We start from the raw sequence: 17,750 nt of genomic DNA on the forward strand, positions 1-17,750 counted from the left end.
TGTCCTGACCCTCCCTCCCACCAGTATTCCCCCCTTCTTTAGAGTTAGTGTGACAGAGAGAGTGTTCTTCCCAATATCTATTACTGTCTAACTTTTACATTTCCTATAAAGTTTAGCTAGTCATATGATCATCCAAAACAAAGACTATGGCTCCCTACCTTCTGAGCACCTAGCTGTGGTTTCTTGTCTGAATTCAGACCAATGAGATATTAAGTATAACAGTCTCATAACTTGTTTTAGGGACTTTCATTAAGAGAAACATGAACTCATACCCTGTTATTCCTGCGTTCCTCTATCTCTTTAACTGATATTACCAGTGGGAAACTCCTGTTGTGTTGAAGATGGCGCCAACAAGATGATGAAGTCTGGGTCTCTGAAGACTGCAGATTTCCTGTAGTAGCTTGGAATCACCTAGCCAAATTTTTATATGAAAAAAGTCTATCTTTTAAACAACAAACTAATCTAAGTAATATAAAATTAATATAAATAGTAGAAAATAACTACTCTCATTTATACCAATCAGTTAGTGACTACTTAAATAATTAGGAAGTATAAAATGTAATGTAATCAACAACCATGTGACAAATACTGTGAGTATTATACTCTCATTATAGAGGTGAACCAACTGAGTCTCGTGAAAGTATACAAGGTCACACATCTAGCAAGTAGAAAACTAGATTTTTAACTCAGTTTTACCCAGGTAAATAGATTCAGTATCATTGCCCTCACACTCAAAGCCCTCATGGTGGAAAGTATATCTGTGTCTGATCTATCTATCATCTATCTATCATCTATCTATCAATCGATCTATCTACCCACCTACTTAGCTATAGGATATCTATCTGTCTACTTACGCACCCAACTATAGTATGTATATCTAGCTATCTAGCTATTAACCTATAGTATACAATACATTATAATGTTGACATACAGGATGGATTTATGGAGAAGGCAGATTAAAAACAAAAGGTTGAATCTGATATGTTATGCAAAAACCTGAACTTAAGAGTAGCAGTGGAGATAAAAGAATGGGAACAATTAGAATAGACATTATGAGGAATTTTATTTAGGGTATTGTGACTGATTAAACAAAGAGGTGAAGGAATTAATTATAAATCTGAAGCTCTGAGGCTACAATGTACCCTTGAATACTGTGAGGGCTAGGAGCACCAACATGGCTTCACAGTGAAAATTTTGCATGTAACTTTTTACTTCCCCAGAACTTAATTATGAATAGTCTACTGTTAACTTAAAATCTTACCAACAACATAGTCAATTATGTGTATTATATACTGTATCCTTATAATAAGCTAAGCTAGAAAAAGAAAATATTAAGGTAATTATAGGAAAAAATATGAGGGGGCCCTAAAAAACCCTGGAATTATCTTTTAGCAGGTGAGGCTCTTGTAGTGCAGGCTTCCCCCATGAGGTGTGTGTTTTAGGAACCCATCTGTATCAGTGTACCAGCTGGTGTTGTTGTGAGAGGCTGTGTTCAGCTCCAGTGAATTTTCCTTCAACATGTTTTCTTTCAACATTGAAGACTTCCAACGTTTGCCTATTTCATGATGGGTGATTTACAAATGCACCCACCCACACCACACTGCATGGTCAGCAGTTTTGACCAAACACTGGCATGACTCCCATGCCCCACTCTCCCTATTCACCTGATCCTGGCCTCAAGTGACTATCTTTAGTTTCCTCAGATGAAAAAAGTCCTCAAAGGGAAACATTTTGCTGATGTGGAGGAGGTGAAACATAAAAATGGCAGAAGCACTAAAAAACATCAAAATTGACAAGTTAAAAAACTGGTTTGAGCAGTGGAAAATTGTCTTAATAGGTGTATTGCATCAAATGGAGAATACTTTCAATATGACTGAAGTTAAAACATGTAAGAATACACATTTTTTATAAATAAATTCCAGGTTTTTTGGGTCCCACTCACACATTTACAGTATTTATTGGGGGGAAAAATTCCTTGTATAAGTTGACCCACATAGTTCAAACCTGTGTTCTTCAAGGATCAACTGTGATTGACTGTTCAGCATGTTATTTTGATTGTAACAGAAATAAGGAAATATAGGGGAGTGTAAGATTAGGAGAAATTATTAGAAGAAAAACACTAAACATGTTGACACACAGTGAATTATAAATTAAATTAGAGAACAATTTGAGAAAAAATCCTGTCGTTATAATTAAAAGACAGTTACAAGAACAAAATTGATCTTTAAGTTTTCCAGATAATATCAATGAGTTTAAGTGGATTACTACTTCTCCAATGGATAGAAATGATTAACACATTAAGATCACATGAATTTTATTCAATATTTTATGTGATTTATAATATAAACATTAGTATATAAGGAGGATAGTGCCTTATAAGCCTAATGCTAACAATTAAGCCATTAACAACTTTTTACAAATGTCAGTCATGTTCTGAATATATTATTATCATAATAATCACTGAAAAATTTGAAATCCTTTTATGTGCTTGACACTCTCTTTGGCAATAGGGCCACAAAATATGCATGTCATGGTCCTTATTCCCTAGAGACCTATGATATTACAGGGAAGACAAGTACGCAAAAGAATAAAGAAGGTGGCATAAGCACTGTTAGAAGGGCAGCTCACATAATCTGTGTTGTATGAGTTAGAGTCAGCTAACCTAGAAACACTAGGTGGTCATAGTAGACTTAGAGGAGCTGGGACTCACACTGACACATAATGAAAGCTAAGGATTATAGTGGACCTAAAGTACATATTAATACTTTGGAACAAATATGGGAACATTACTGAGGTCCATTGAGTTGAAACAAGATATTTTTGCTATCATAATAATTTCTCTTAAAATTGCCTTGCTCTGATTGGAAAACTGTCTACTGTTATTTCCTAACATTTGATGTCCAGCCATATCCATGAGCTTTTGACTGATCATAGAGCTGAAACACAGAAGTTTACATCACTCATTTACATTATCACACTCCCCCCACTCCCAATACAAATGTGACATTTCAATTTTGCACACTTCAACTCTCCTTAAATCATCTGTGTAAAAACTTCAAAGCCTGATTGATGATGAATGAGCCATTGTCTCCTCAAGCACCCGGTTCTCATTAGCCTTTAGAGTCTCAGCTTATTAATAATGAACCTTGAGGGCTGACCCAGTGGGGTAGCAGCAATTCACTGTGCTCCCAGCTGAAAGGTCTGGGTTTGGGAAAGATACAGGAATCTCTGGACCAGGTCCACTCCACAGATGATGTATTAAGTATCACAGGTGGATGATGTGAACTATATTACTTTTGTACCACTATCTGCCAACAGACTGGTGTGGCTTCAGGTGATGACAGTGAGAAGGATGCATTGCTTTTTGTCTGAGAAAATCTAGTAACTGTTTCCTGTAGCTTCATCTTCAAAATGGGCTTTTGTCACTTTGGACTTTGACCTTCTGACCTTCAACTTGGATAGGCAATATAACTCTGATACATGCACTATTAAGACTTTCCTGCTATGATTAGACAAGTGTAATACTTCTAATCTTTATTTTCATTATCATAGTAATGCTGAGGTTGACCTGTAGATACACCCATGCAAAACAAAACATTTAGATATACAATCAAGGATGGAGGTTAAGTGTTTCATTCTTGCTTCTTAGCTCTTTCTTATATTATTGCTGTCAGTTGCTTTGTGAGTAGGAGTAAAATGTTTACTATTGATATCAATCATATAGACTGAAGTGGAATATGGCTAGCTGCATTTAACATTATAAGCTTTATTTTGTAAAATAAATCTTATTTATGAAATGGTCACCAATTGTGCATGGGGTTAAAGTAATTTTGTCAACTTCTGAAGCCTAGTAAGGAGGTCATATTAATCTGTGTTTTCAGCAGGGATGCTACATCACTCTAGGCTGTTTCATACAGGGCAGGAGACAAAGCCAGGATTCAGTGTTTTATCACATTTTCTTTTGAGAGAATACATTTTCAAAATGTCAACGATTTTCTTAATGGTCACTCATCCCCAAATTCACTATAATAACTAGCATTTGAAAAGAAGTGAAGAGCACAGGAGAACTTATTTAAATAACACAAACATTTCTTTCTTCATTAGACTTATGCAAATAGGAATCAGGGAAGAAAATGGTCAGATACTCAACCTTTGTGGATTGGAAGGCTAAGACACGAGTACTTTATGTCCTCTTTAAAATGTCATTCTGGCACTTCACAGCTTTCTAAAAAATAATTTAAGGAATGATAGGAGGTAGATTTATGGTTCAATATAAAAACATGATTTTAGACTTCTGAGTAGCATATTCTAGATGATTTGAATGGGTTTGGGAGAATGTCTCGGGTAGCACATCATTATTATTCACCTGCTAAAAGACTGAATTTAGTGCACAAATAGGTTTAGGGATACAAATGACCATGTCTAAATGTGTACTGTAAATATCAAGGACATTACCTGAAATAATTTTGTACATTATCAATTAAAAAATTATATAAAACCTGTTATTTCTCTTTCAGCCTATAAAAGCTCTAACCTCAAAATTAGAAATATATTTTTAATGTTTTCTATAATCAAAATATTAAATTTTCTATAATGAAGAAAATCATTATTGTGTATCTTGCTTTTGCCTTGCATGTTAGACATAGTTTTGAACAAAAAAAGTTAATTAAATGTAGAGCCAGATAAGATGAGCTATAAAATGTTTATGGAAAAAGGTAACTTTTATTCTATATTTAATATAATTTGAAATTAGAAAAAAACAGAAGTTAACTGACCAATGTTGGTGGAAAATTCCATGGTACTTTTTTCAGCTCAATTAAAAAAATATTTATTGCTCTAGATTTGATACAATAGATGCAGCAATGAAAAATATCCCCTGCCTTCATGGAGTTTAATCTAATATTTCAGTTACAAATTGTATGCTTTCTGTATATATTAAATTCAATATATTAAAGAATAGTGTTTACAATTTACTTTAAATACAAAAAATTTCTAATCTCATCACTTGACTTGCATTAATCTAGTAAGTAATGTTTGAGAAACAAACATATTATGTGTTTACTGGAATTTTTCAGTAATGAAATGTTTTCATAGAGTGTCATATTTAATATAGCTTACAATATTTAACCATACCTTTTATTAAAAAACACAGTACTGTTTTGTGAACTTGCTGGAAATATTTTTATATAATATAAAAAAGGCATAGTAGCTTTATTCTACCAATTATTCTAATTGCAAAGGATCTAATTGTATTTTTCTTAATTTACTCTGATATATTATCTACAGTGGAAGTGAAATACAATGAAATGAGATGACCTTGAGCTTACTTGCTTATTTAAAACTTTGAGTCATTCATTTCACTCTTCCAGATTGTGTGCATCTTTGTTTGAATATCAAATAAATTTATGTCCCATTTGCTTCTCCTGCTTAGCATTCGAAACTGTCCTTTTTGCCATGGTTTTAAAATTTAATTATTAATCATTTTATTTCATGATAATGGGAAGGAAACTCTTGGTGTAACACAGATGGCACCTTTCGATAAATCTTCACTGATACTAATGGAAAGCACTGCTGTTCTTGTGTTAACAAAGATCGATCAAAGTATAGACAGACTTTTTCGATATGTTCTTAGATAAATACTTTATCACATTTTTCTCTTTTCCTAATTTTTGTTCATCTTTCTAATAAAAAAATATGGAATTAAGCCTCTATAGTCAGCCCAGGCAGGACATTAGGTATCACTTTTGTCCAGTAAATAATCTGTGCCTTAAAAACTTTCTTATAGGTCAATACCTTTTCCCAGAATTTTCTTATTTTGGAATGAAATCTAACAATATTTTCCTACAAAAACCTATTAAATAATATTTTAAAATCATATAAAGTTATAAAATCAATATAAACTGTACAAATCAATAAATGCAACTTTTTAAATTATATCCTGATATAATTAAGTAATCAAGATGATCCAAAAATACTCTACCAATGTGACTTACTTAGTTGGGCACCATCTCTCAAAGTGAAAGGTCAGTGGTTCAATTCCTGGTCAGGGCACATGCCTGAGTTGTGGGTTCGGTGCCTAGTTGAGATATGTATGAGACGCAACCTATTGATGTTTCTCTCTCACATGGATGTTTCTCTTCCTCCTTTAATCTCTCCAAAAATTAATGAATAAAATATTTAAATAAGAGATGGTCAAAAGAACATTAAGATATAGCATACATTAAAACTCTTCTATAAATGTCAGTCAATAAAATACACAATTTCTGATTGTGGGGTTTGACATTCAACAAAGAATAGGTTCTAAGCCAAACATAGAAGAAAAAAGTCTATTTTCAGGGAAAATACATGCATACATGAGTAAATTATATATCATTAAATACAAAAAAAATTATAAATCCTCCCAACCAGAATTGCTAGCAGATGCCGGGTTTTGAATTTAGGATGACAAAAGTATCCTGGCTGTAGTTTTAATTTGAAATTTAACATGTAAGATTATACTTGAATTATCATTGCCTTCTTTCTAAACCCCTCTGAAGTATAAGCCAATCTCTTGAATGGAGTATTTCTAAGAGACAAATGTAAACATTGGTAGCAGATTAATTTTGTTGAAGAAAGGGATTTGATGAGATTATTATTCAATATAATATGATCTGATTCTATTTGAATATGTCTAGATAGGAAGTTAGAAATGGATACTATGTTCCTTCAGTATAAACTGTTTGAATTAAAATGTGACTCCTGAAAAATATAAGCTCTTTCCGCAATGTTTGAGCTATCACCTTTTCTCTTCAATTTTTTTTAAGTAGAACTTTCCAAATGTAGACTGAAAAATAACCTTTATTTCCTGGATAGCAGTTAAAATCTCCTTGCTCTGTCATCTGATGAAGAATTATTCCTGTAGAAGAAGAGCATCACCTTGTGTCTCATGAGGAAACTATTAGTATGAGATCGTCACATTTCTTAGATAGAAACCTAATGCCAAACATTAATGTAGAAATTCATTTTCACAATCACTCTTACATCTTACAGCTCCCTTCTGCTTTGATGAAGGTTGTATGGTTAGCTTATGAAAAATAATGAACTGAGATTTAGAAGTAGAAAGATTATCAGATTTCTTTTGTTTCTTTATTTTTTTTTTCTTACTGGAGAAAATGAAGCCAATAGTCAGGGATGGAAATATGAGTGATTTTAAATGCAGAAAACCCTGCAATGTGAAAATAAATCTGGAGGATTTTATACATGCAACACAGTAAGACAGTTTAGATGTGCCCCTCACTTCCAAAAATAGTCCTTTTCTTGCTGTCCCTTCCCTTGTTCCTTTCATAGTTTATCTCCCTTTTTTGTTCTAGCTGACTCATACACATTTAGTTGGGCACACTGCACAGGAGAGGTGATTCTCTCAAGCCAACCATGGGAGACAGAGTTGCTTGCCTTCCCAAATTCCCATGTTCCTCCCCTTCACCAACACACGTGCTTGTCTGGGTTTTGTTCCAGTAGCAATATGTCTGCCTAAACACTTGTTTCCTCAGCCTCTTTTTCAGTAACAATGGCTGTGGGATATTGTGTTGGCCAATGAAGTGCAGACTTAATCCCCGAGGAGAGCATGTCTTCCCAAATAGGTAGTTGGTGCCTTACTAGGAGAAGGCCCTTGCTTGCTCTTCTTCCTTCCTTTGTTCCTTGTGAGCCTTGTGTTCACACCAACACCTTTGGATGCGGCAGCTGTCTTGGGCCTGGACAGAATAAAGCCAGCACACAGGACAGGCTGTGGGCACTGTGGAGCAGCTAAACTAAGATTCACAACAGCCTTCTGTAGTTCCTTATTATGTGAGAAAAGTCACCCTCTAGCTATTTAAACCACTATTCATTGGTTTTTTTGGTACTTGTAACTGAATGCTTTACAACTTGATATATGATTTCTCTTAAATTGTGAGTTTTATTAAACAAGAGGGGGAAGTGTGGTACAATTCGAGCAGAAAAATACAAAGTATATTTCTAAGCATTTTGTTCAAGCAATATCAATAGTATTTTTGGAGGAAGTAGTTATTGTTCACTGGATAACTTAAAGCTGTCTGAAAGGGAATCTATGTGTCTGATCAATTGTTCAGGGAGACAAGTTGCCTAATCAAGGCAAGTGTTGTGATTTAGAAAAACAGGTGAAAATCGGCATCAGTATATTTTATCCCATGGCCATGCCCCTGTTCCAGTGAACCACAAGGTTCTTATTCTGTCCTGTATTGTGTTGTTTATAAAGAATAATTGGCAATTCTATTGATTGCATTTGAGATAGCATTTTTGTGATTGAGGCATTCTTTAATTTCAGCTTCATTTTTGGTCTATTTACCTACTTATTCCAGTCAAGGTCACATTGACTAAAACAATTTTTCTTAAGGGAAATTTGACAACTTGACCAAAAGTCTTAAAAGTATTCAAAAAATATCCATACTGTGTAATCTTATAGTGTCATTTGTGGAAATTTATTTTAAAGAACTAATCTGAGATAAGCAAGTGACCAATGATAGGGAATTGTTTAAATAGATAGTATTTAATTTGTACTCTGGTATATCATATTCTCATTAGAAATAATGTAGAATTATATTTAATTACCACTAGCTACTCACAATTTAATATTATAATTATCAGGTTGTGAAATATTATATACAATGTTACTTTAATTTCAGGAGAAAAGAACAGAAAAGAGACTGATAGCATCTATATTAAAATGTTAAGAATGTTTTCATTCTGAGTGTTTGGGTTATAAGTGATCGTTTTACTTTGCATTTTTTAATCTTTTCAAATTTCTGCCATTTAATTTATATCACTCAATCAAAAATATTTTAAAAGATATCCTGGCTATTAACCAAGTAATTCTAACTTAACATTGAAAATATTTTAAGAGTAAATCATTTTTATTAACTACCTTTTCATCAACAAAAAGTTTGACAACAAATCTCCCTTTGTTTGTTTGTTTGTTTTAATACAGAAATCCTAAATGGTGGAGTCTATGTAGACCAGAACAAATTTCTTTGTTATGCAGACACAATTCATTGGCAAGATATTGTTCGGAATCCGTGGCCTTCCAACTTGACTCTGGTGTCAACAAATGGTAGCTCAGGATGTGAGTAGTATCATCCTTTTTGATGTCTGAAAATGTCCTCCTAGTTCTTGTGAAGATGAACAGCTTTCATTTATCATGGTATTGATAATATTTTGAATTTTGATTGTGTCCACTGAGATGTTCAGTTTTATATTGCTAGAACAAACATTTACTTCTAATTGTCTCTTTTTGGAGTGATACTCCCCCTTTACGACTTCTCATTTTCTTAGCGCGATTCCTTTCAATAACACTCAATTATATTGCTGAATCTTCGATGCCTAAATACATGCCCATTGTCCATGAACTTAAGGCTGGGGACTAACTGCTGCTTCACCTCTGTGGGACACCCACACCACTGACAGAAAGGTAGAACAACAATGTGCCTTCCTCTGCATTGTCATTTTTAAAAAATTAAAAAATAAAAATATGGAACATTTTAGAATCTCTAAGCCTTTCTTTGCCCCTAAAACCTTCCAAACAATTCCAAACATTATTAGCATACAGGCACATGGGTTTTATATAGAAGAAATATGTTATGTTCTGGTGTTAGTCAGCTTAATAAATGCCCTAATTGTTCACTCTTAAAATGTATTGTTTCTACCACAGATAATTTACGAGATTCAAAGTTTTTAATATGATTAAGTGATGAGCAAGTAATATTTGAATCATTAAAACCTCTGAAAATTATTCTGCCAGAAATATGTGCCATTTTCATAAGGCAGACTATATTGCCCCCATATATATTATTACTGTGGTTTGTGTGAGAACAGAACCTTTAACAAATGTTTACCTTGGTTTTATATTTCTCATTGACTATTAAATATTTCCCACCTGAAATCATAACTATCTTCACACAGTTCAATAATTATTTGAAATTGTACTGACTGTATTATGATGCCTTATAGGAAATCAAACTCCAAGGGACAATTATTAAGTTTCATCATGGTCCTAAGAATTTAATGGGGAAATATGAATATATTTGATTCAATCTGACAGCTGTGCTTTCAATAAACAGCTGAATTTTTTTAAAGTAGAATAACATAATTTTCCTGTCGGCTTAGGGCAGAATTGTGTATGTGATTTCATCTTTACAGTGTTCAAGTTGCCTACCTTGTAAAATTACCTGTGAATAACAGATTGAATCTATTCACATTAACAAGGCAAATGATGTGCTTCAGAAATGGCTGCCGTTTTCAGTCTGCTTAGACTATGGTACATTATGTGTGGAAAATGCATAATGGTTTGATAAGAGGAAAGGCCCACCGACTGTCTGCTTGTTGGAGTGCCTAGCCTGTAATGTGCGAACAAGATCAGGCAACAATGAGGCTCACGGCAGAAGGGCAAAGGAAGTGTGTCCGCGAGGCTTACAGGTTGGAGGAAAAAAGGTCTGAGGGGTTTGCTGGGTTTTCACAGATGGTATCTCTTTGTGCTATTCTTTTCAGGGCAAATTTGGATGGTTGTGCCTATAATTAGGCAAATAGAGCTGCATTTCTTTTGCCTGCAAATAATTGCAGGCACACAAATTATAAATGCAAAGTAGAGTCATAATGAATGGTCCTTTACAAATTAACCACCAATTGCTTATCAAAGTTTTATTCTTTACATACTAGTCCTACTTGCTGACTCATTCTATATACTACATGACAGCCTGGTTGATCGTAATGAATTGGCAGGTCTGAATAGTGATTACCTATGATTTTATGCTCAGTCAGATTTTCCTTTTACTTTCCCCCCATTGGTAACCACAGGCGCCCTATGGTTTTAAATTCAACTTCTACGCTGATGACTTCTGGGGCTACACACCACCAGCCACTCAGTTACCTAAGTTAAAAATTGCGTGGTCATCATTGACTTCACCTTTCCCTTGGTCTTGGCATTTATTTAGTCATTAAGTCATGCTGAATTTGTTTAGTTCCTGATTTTCCATAGTTTCTCTTCTCCAGGTGAGACCTCCTAAAATATCACATCACTCTAGTTCTAGACTTCATCTTTTGCATGTTACTGAAAAAAAAATCTCTGAATTCTTAATATTTCTTGAGGCCATAGACCCTTGTAGAAGTCTAGTGAAACCCATAGTATGCTTTTTATAATATCTTTAAATGAATAAAGTGTCACAAAATGAATATTTTATATTATAAACTCATAAAAATTAATAAGCATATGAAAGATATTACAAAGAATTACACAAAAATATATTAAAATACATTTACCATCATACTTAAAAAGTAAATATATAATATGGCAATATGCTTCTTTAGTAGTACATTAAATATAAAGGTGTAATAGTAGAATTAATATGTAAGGGAGTTTTGAAGCAGCAGTAGGCACTAATACTATTTTATAAAGGACAGTCGCCTTAACAAACAGTATTAGGAAAACTGGATAGCCACAAGATTAAAGTTAGACATTTATCTTGCATTATATTAAAAAATTAATTCAAAATGTGTTAAATACCTAAATATAAGGCCCAAAACTATAAAACTCCTCGAGTAAAAAAATAGCCCTGGCTTAGGTGGCTCAGTGGACTGTGAACCAAAGGGTTGCCAGTTTGATGCCCAGTCAGGGCACATGCCTGGGCCGCATCACTAGTAAGGGGTGCATGAGAGGGAGCCGCACATTGATGTTTCTTTCCTTCTCTTTCACTGTCCCTTCCAATCTCTCTAAAAATAAATTAAAGTAATAGAATTGAAAAAAATAGAGGAATAGACTCATGATAATGATTCTTGGGTATGACACTAAAAACACAACATAAACAAAAATTGAAAAATGGGTCTATATCCCACTTAAAATGTATGTGCATTAAGTGACACAATCAAAGAGTAAAAAGGCAATTTACAGAATAAGAGAAAAAAATTATGAAATTTATACCTGATAAGGGGTTAATATTCAGAATATGTGAAGAACTCCTATGACTCAACAACAAAAAATAAGCAACTTGATTCAGAAATTGGCAAAAGACATGAATAGACATTCTCCAAAAATGATATGTAAATAGCCAATAGGCATATAAAATGGTCAACATTATTGACCATTTATGAGACCAATTATTAGAAAAATGCATATGAAAACCATGAAATATCACCTCACACCAACTAGAATCACTACTATGAAAATAAAATAGCAAGTGTTGATGAAGATGTCAAGAAACTGACACTTCTGTGCAGTTTTGATGAAATTGTAAAAGAGTGCAATTTCTATGGAAAATGAAATGGTGGTTCCTCAAAAATTAAAAATAGAACTACTGCATCATCCAGCAACCCCATTTCTTATTATATATACAAAAAGTGAAAGTGGGGCCTCAAAGAGATATTTGCATATCTGTGTCCATAGTTGCCTCCTTTACAGTAGCTAAGAGATAGAAGCTCCCCAAATGTCCCTCAATGAATGACTGGATGAAAGAATGGGGTGTGCACATATAAGGGAACTGGACTTCATGGAGATAATGAAAGGAAGAAACCCAAACCCCAGTGACTCTAGATCCTACAGTCTTTTCTTTAGCTTGTAACAGATGCACCACTAATTCTCAATTGCTTTCTAAAACAGACAACAACAACAACAAAACAACTAATGATTGAAATGGGAATGTGTGGGAACTGACAAATCCATAAAAGAGCATTATGTTCACAAACATAATGTCAGGAGTAATTAGTTGTTTAAACCAGATGTTCTGTCTGAGTTAAATATATTAGCAAAACTTAAAATAATGTTTTCTTTATGACTCATATATCTTAATAATTGCCCACTCCTTGCTAATATTGTATGTTGTGTCCTATATAGATAACTTTCTTGAACTAGAAAACAATTGTCTCAAAATAAAAAAGTGTGAACCCTGATTTTTTTACTTAACCAATATTTTTACTTGTTTGGTATTAATATATTTGCATACAATAGAAGCATACTTCTAAGTTTGGGATTTTGTAGATGAGTAAAAAAAGTAGCAGGAAAACATACACACAATGAATTTCAGTACAGTTTCAATTTCTATGTATTATATCCAATTTTACATAAATTCAAATATACACTCAAATCATGCATACTTTTTAAAAATGATTTTTTAGGTAAAGACAGAAATTAAGGAAATAAGAAAATGTAAAAATATTTGAAAGAATAAATGAATCCTTACGAATTCAAGAGCACTTACTGAAAAGGCTGTAAAATAGAAATAGGATCCATGGTCCTCAATAATAAAACACAAACAAAGGAACTAAAGGTCACTTAGAAATTCAGTTATAATTATTTTAAATAAAATATTAGCAAGTAGAACTAATAGAATCTAGGAATGTATTTCAAAACATAAGATCAAGTGGCAGTTCTGCTGTTGCTTTAGTGTTCTTAATGAGAAAGTAAGAACTTGAACCTGACCCATATCTAGAGGGCCTGTGAGACTAGATTCATAAAAAGAGAATTTTCATAGAATTCATTTGTATGTAATAAATACATATATAAACATATTATTTTAATGCACATACAAAGAGTTATATATATACATATTGGCCCCCACAATTTGTGATTATAAGTTAGTTTCTATTTCCCTTTTGCATATAAATCACTTCAAATCTGGAATAACTGCTGCAACCTCTCTCCTCTTTGGCCTTATCTTCTTACTGCCAACCTCACCTGTGCTGACAGTGACTCCAGTGACCTCACAGCTGTGCTGGCATACTCTCCACTGCTTTAAAAACCACTGTACCCCGATTCATTCAAAGCATAAATGAGATTATTTACTAACATGATTTTGCTAATAAGAAGTGCTATGGGAAGAGGGAAGCAGAGAGGCACAACCTTGATATCTGTGTTCCTGCTCACGTGTTGCCGGTGAGGACGTTCCTCACCACTGGGACTCTCGGGCCATTCCCAAACTTTAAGTGCCATCTCCTTTATTCTCCCCTAGGCTTTTAACCTCTGCACCAGGTGAGGGCTCATTGCATCTTTGGTTTCTGAATTAGTCAAAACATCAATTTGTTACATAAAGTAGTTCCCATTGCCAGCACAGAATACGTTGTGGTCCCCTTAGAAAAGTTTTAACAATGCATTCCCTAAACCACTGTTTCTTCAGTCTTAAATTATACCACATGTCAGTGGTATGTGGTAAAATATATAATAGCCACTATTAAAAAATAGTAGTAAACACAGTAATTTGTAGAGCTTGCTTATTTCCATGGCGTAAACATTTCTATCACTGTCCCTTTTGAGCAATCAATGTGAATTTTGGAAGAGTGTGGTTAGTGTGTAATTATGTAGCATTCCCACCATACAGATTCAAAAGATGTAAATAAACTCAGTTGTAGAAATAATAGAAAATGCAGGAAACAGATCAGGAAATGATGAACTTTAAGTATAGATTACCTTTGTTTAACTAAAATCTAATTGGTCATTTATATAATTTAACATTTTGTAATGGCTGTATTTAACAACCAGTTCTGAAAATTCTAGAAGATCTGACAGTGGGCTGTGTACACTACTGCCATGCATGAACAGCAACAGCCCCATGCAGGTAATGCCGGGCTCAGCCCTGCCCGATGCTGATCGTCTATCTCCAGAGTGGCGCAGAGAGGAAATTAAGCCTACACGTCATGCACAGTGTGAACAGATTATCTCCCCTAATCCCCTGAGGGGAAAATGCTGAGTGAGACACACAAGTGCACACACAAACACACACAGCCACAACTCAGGAAAGAACAACCTTTTTAGGAAAAGAGCAGTTTTACTAAATATTTATAGAGGTAAAATATCTGACTCTTCAGGGTCATATTCTGCTAATGTTTTTTTTTTAATTATTAAGCAGTATATTTAGCTTCTGTATCTGTTGACACCTTGCTACTAAAGATTTCTGCCAGGATGATACACAGGCATTACCTCTATTTGAGTAAAAGTCTTACAGAAACGTTCCCTTTCTCACAGTACGCTGAGTTCCTGCCTCAGAGACTAACTCCTTTGTACCCCACGAGCATGCTGCTCTAGCTCTGAAAATGATCAATCATTTACCTCTAAATACATTTTCATGACCATAGCTTGTTAGAAGGAAAATTATTTTTATGTAAAGTGACAGCGGAGGTGTTGTGTATTATGGTCTAACATCATTACTCAAGGACAAGGTTCTTTATGTCCAGAGATAAGTAGATTAATGGATTCTAAACTTAAATATGCATCAGAATCTACTCCCTGGGATTCTCTCTGAGTCAGTTTGGTTGAGGATGGGAATCTGCCTGTTGTCAAATTTTCCAGTTGATTCTAGAGGGGGGTACAAGTAGCACTAGTCTGGTGCAGGATCACTATGCTAGTCAAGTGATTAGCAAAGCCTATTATGATTAATGTAGTTCAGGCCATATGCTGATTCAAAGTAGCATAGGATGTATGAGCTTACTGCAAATGAGCGAAACGCTGAATACACGAGTTCTCTCTTTTAGAATATGTGGCTCTCTGCATTTATGTGAAAATTCTGTTACTAATTTCAACAATAGCAGTAACAATGCTTTAAGTGCCTGTGGCCTTCTGGGCCTGGAGTATCTCAGACCTTGTAAAAACCTTTTTCCAATTTTTACAGAATTCCTGTAAGGTAGGTATTGGAGCCCGTTTTGGGGTCACTTGGCAACTTGCAATTTTTAGAATAAGGACTTGCCATCTTCCAGCGAATGATTGAAAAGGTCAAAATTTCATGAAACAGCAGATCTCTGGGGTTCAAATTATCCAGTGCGGGGCAGTGCTCAGATTGTATTGTTTCTCTGAAACTTACTTTAAAGTAAGTTTTAACAAACCTTTCACTATGGGACTCTTCATTGTAAAAAAGGTACTTTTACTTCGGTGAAAGTCACTGATATTATGAAAAGGGCTTTCACAAAATGAAGAAAGACCAAGCAATCAGAATAATCAGGGTTGTTGTTGTTTTATTAGTAACTCCTAACACTTTTTGAAATAGTGAGTTTTTGGAATTGGGAATTTTTAGAACTGAATGGCATTTATCTTATTGGGGAAAAACAGTAATAAGAACTATACATTCTGTTTAAATCTCATGACAACCAAGAAAAATCTAATCAAGGTAATTTAATGAAAGATAAATCATTCCCAACTATTTGAATGGATGAATGAATAAACAAAATATGGAATGTATATACCCTGAAAAAGGAAGCAAATTCTGACATGCTACAATGTAGTGGAACCTTGAGGATGTTATGCTAAATGAAGTAAGCCGGTTATTTTGAAAAAAGACTAATACTCTATGAGTTCACTTACATATGATACATAGAGTAGTCAAAGTCAGAATGACAGAAAATATGCCGGTCTTGCTAGGAGCAGAGGAGAGGGGAGAGCGAGGGTTATTTAGTGAGTGTTATTTCAGTTTTACAAGATGAGGAGACTTACGGGCGTAAATGTTGCAGAACAATGTGAATGTATTTAATACCATTAAACTACATTTAAATGGTGAGGGGGTATAAGGGGGCTAAATGGAAATGGAAAAAAAATATAATAAAGATTATATTTAAAAAAGGATCTGGTATTGAAATATGGAAAATAAAAAAAAAACTATTTCCCATTAGCACAATAAAAAATGGTTCAGATGGTAAAGTTTATGTTATGTGTCTTTTCCACAATATTTTTAATATATTGAGAATTATTAATATATCTGGTGATCTTGACACTTTTTATTCTTTCTTTACAACTTAAAAAATATGTAACCCTATGTAAATTGTTGAGTCATTCTACAATATGATGATATGCAAGTAGTTCTAAGCCTGAAAGAATTAAGTATAGGGGTTGAAATGCTAGGTTGACAAAAACTGACTTAAATTTTCAAAAAGTACTCATCTGAACCAAATAAAATTCATATTGACTCAAATAACAAATACCTAAAACAAGTAGAAGAGATTCACAAAGAATTCCATAGTTGAGTTTTCAAAGCATAAAACCCTGATTGTATAAAGCAACTATGTAAAACTGAATGAAATTATACCCGTAAGTATTACCTGGGAATCCCTTACGTGTTACCCGTTTCCTACTTTTCTCGGATCTGCTCACTCTATAATAGGTTCTGAATCATTACACCTGTGCGTGTGCCCTGTTCTGCAACCATCATTCGTGTACTGATTTCGTTACTGTTCACGTGCTTATTCCGGTTTACTGATGGAAGGGGTTTCACAGAACGCAGTTGCACAATTCAGTAGAATTTAAAGAACTTACTATTTTCTTTTCCTTCTCTAATTTCTCATCACTTAGCAGACACTTTGAGGTACAAAGAAGATGTTTACAAGTAACTGAGAATTGTGTATTTAAGTTCCCCTCATCGCCTTTGCCAAGATTAAGTTTTATGAGCGTCGTCCCTCTCCTATCAGCGTCCTCTCATTAACTCACTTTTATTTCCAAGTTTGGAGCAGAAGTAGAGGAGAGATTGCTGGTTACACTGGAGTGTCGGGGCAGGGGAGCCGGCATCTCTACAGGGAGCTGGAGAAAAATGAATAAGAAGATCAAGCTGCTAACCCACTTAACAATCTTTCAAGTCTAGATTGTTGCAAGCAGCCCTATGCAACATTTATTTAATTCTTCTCTGCCTGGCAAGAACAAATTATGTTCTATTTAGAGGTGATTCTTTTGGCAATTGTAGGTGCTCTTTCTAAGCAGGGAAGAAAAAATGGTAAGGAAATTATGCAGTGACATTTCTTTT

General features: G+C 34.2%; 1 protein-coding gene across 6 annotated transcripts in view; it reads left to right on the plus strand.

Moving 5' to 3' along the window:
* Positions 1-17,750, plus strand: part of ERBB4 (erb-b2 receptor tyrosine kinase 4) — a 969,394-nt gene that overhangs the window by 632,724 nt on the left and 318,920 nt on the right. For all 6 annotated transcript variants that reach the window (XM_045852658.1, XM_045852676.1, XM_045852684.1 and 3 more), the window contains exon 4: positions 8,981-9,115. In XM_045852658.1, the coding sequence (XP_045708614.1) occupies positions 8,981-9,115 (135 nt within the window). The remainder of the gene's footprint in view (positions 1-8,980; positions 9,116-17,750) is intronic.

The sequence above is a fragment of the Phyllostomus hastatus genome, unplaced genomic scaffold, assembly GCF_019186645.2.
Source record: "Phyllostomus hastatus isolate PE091 unplaced genomic scaffold, TTU_PhHast_1.1 phas_contig_137, whole genome shotgun sequence".
Taxonomy (NCBI): Eukaryota; Metazoa; Chordata; class Mammalia; order Chiroptera; family Phyllostomidae; genus Phyllostomus; species Phyllostomus hastatus.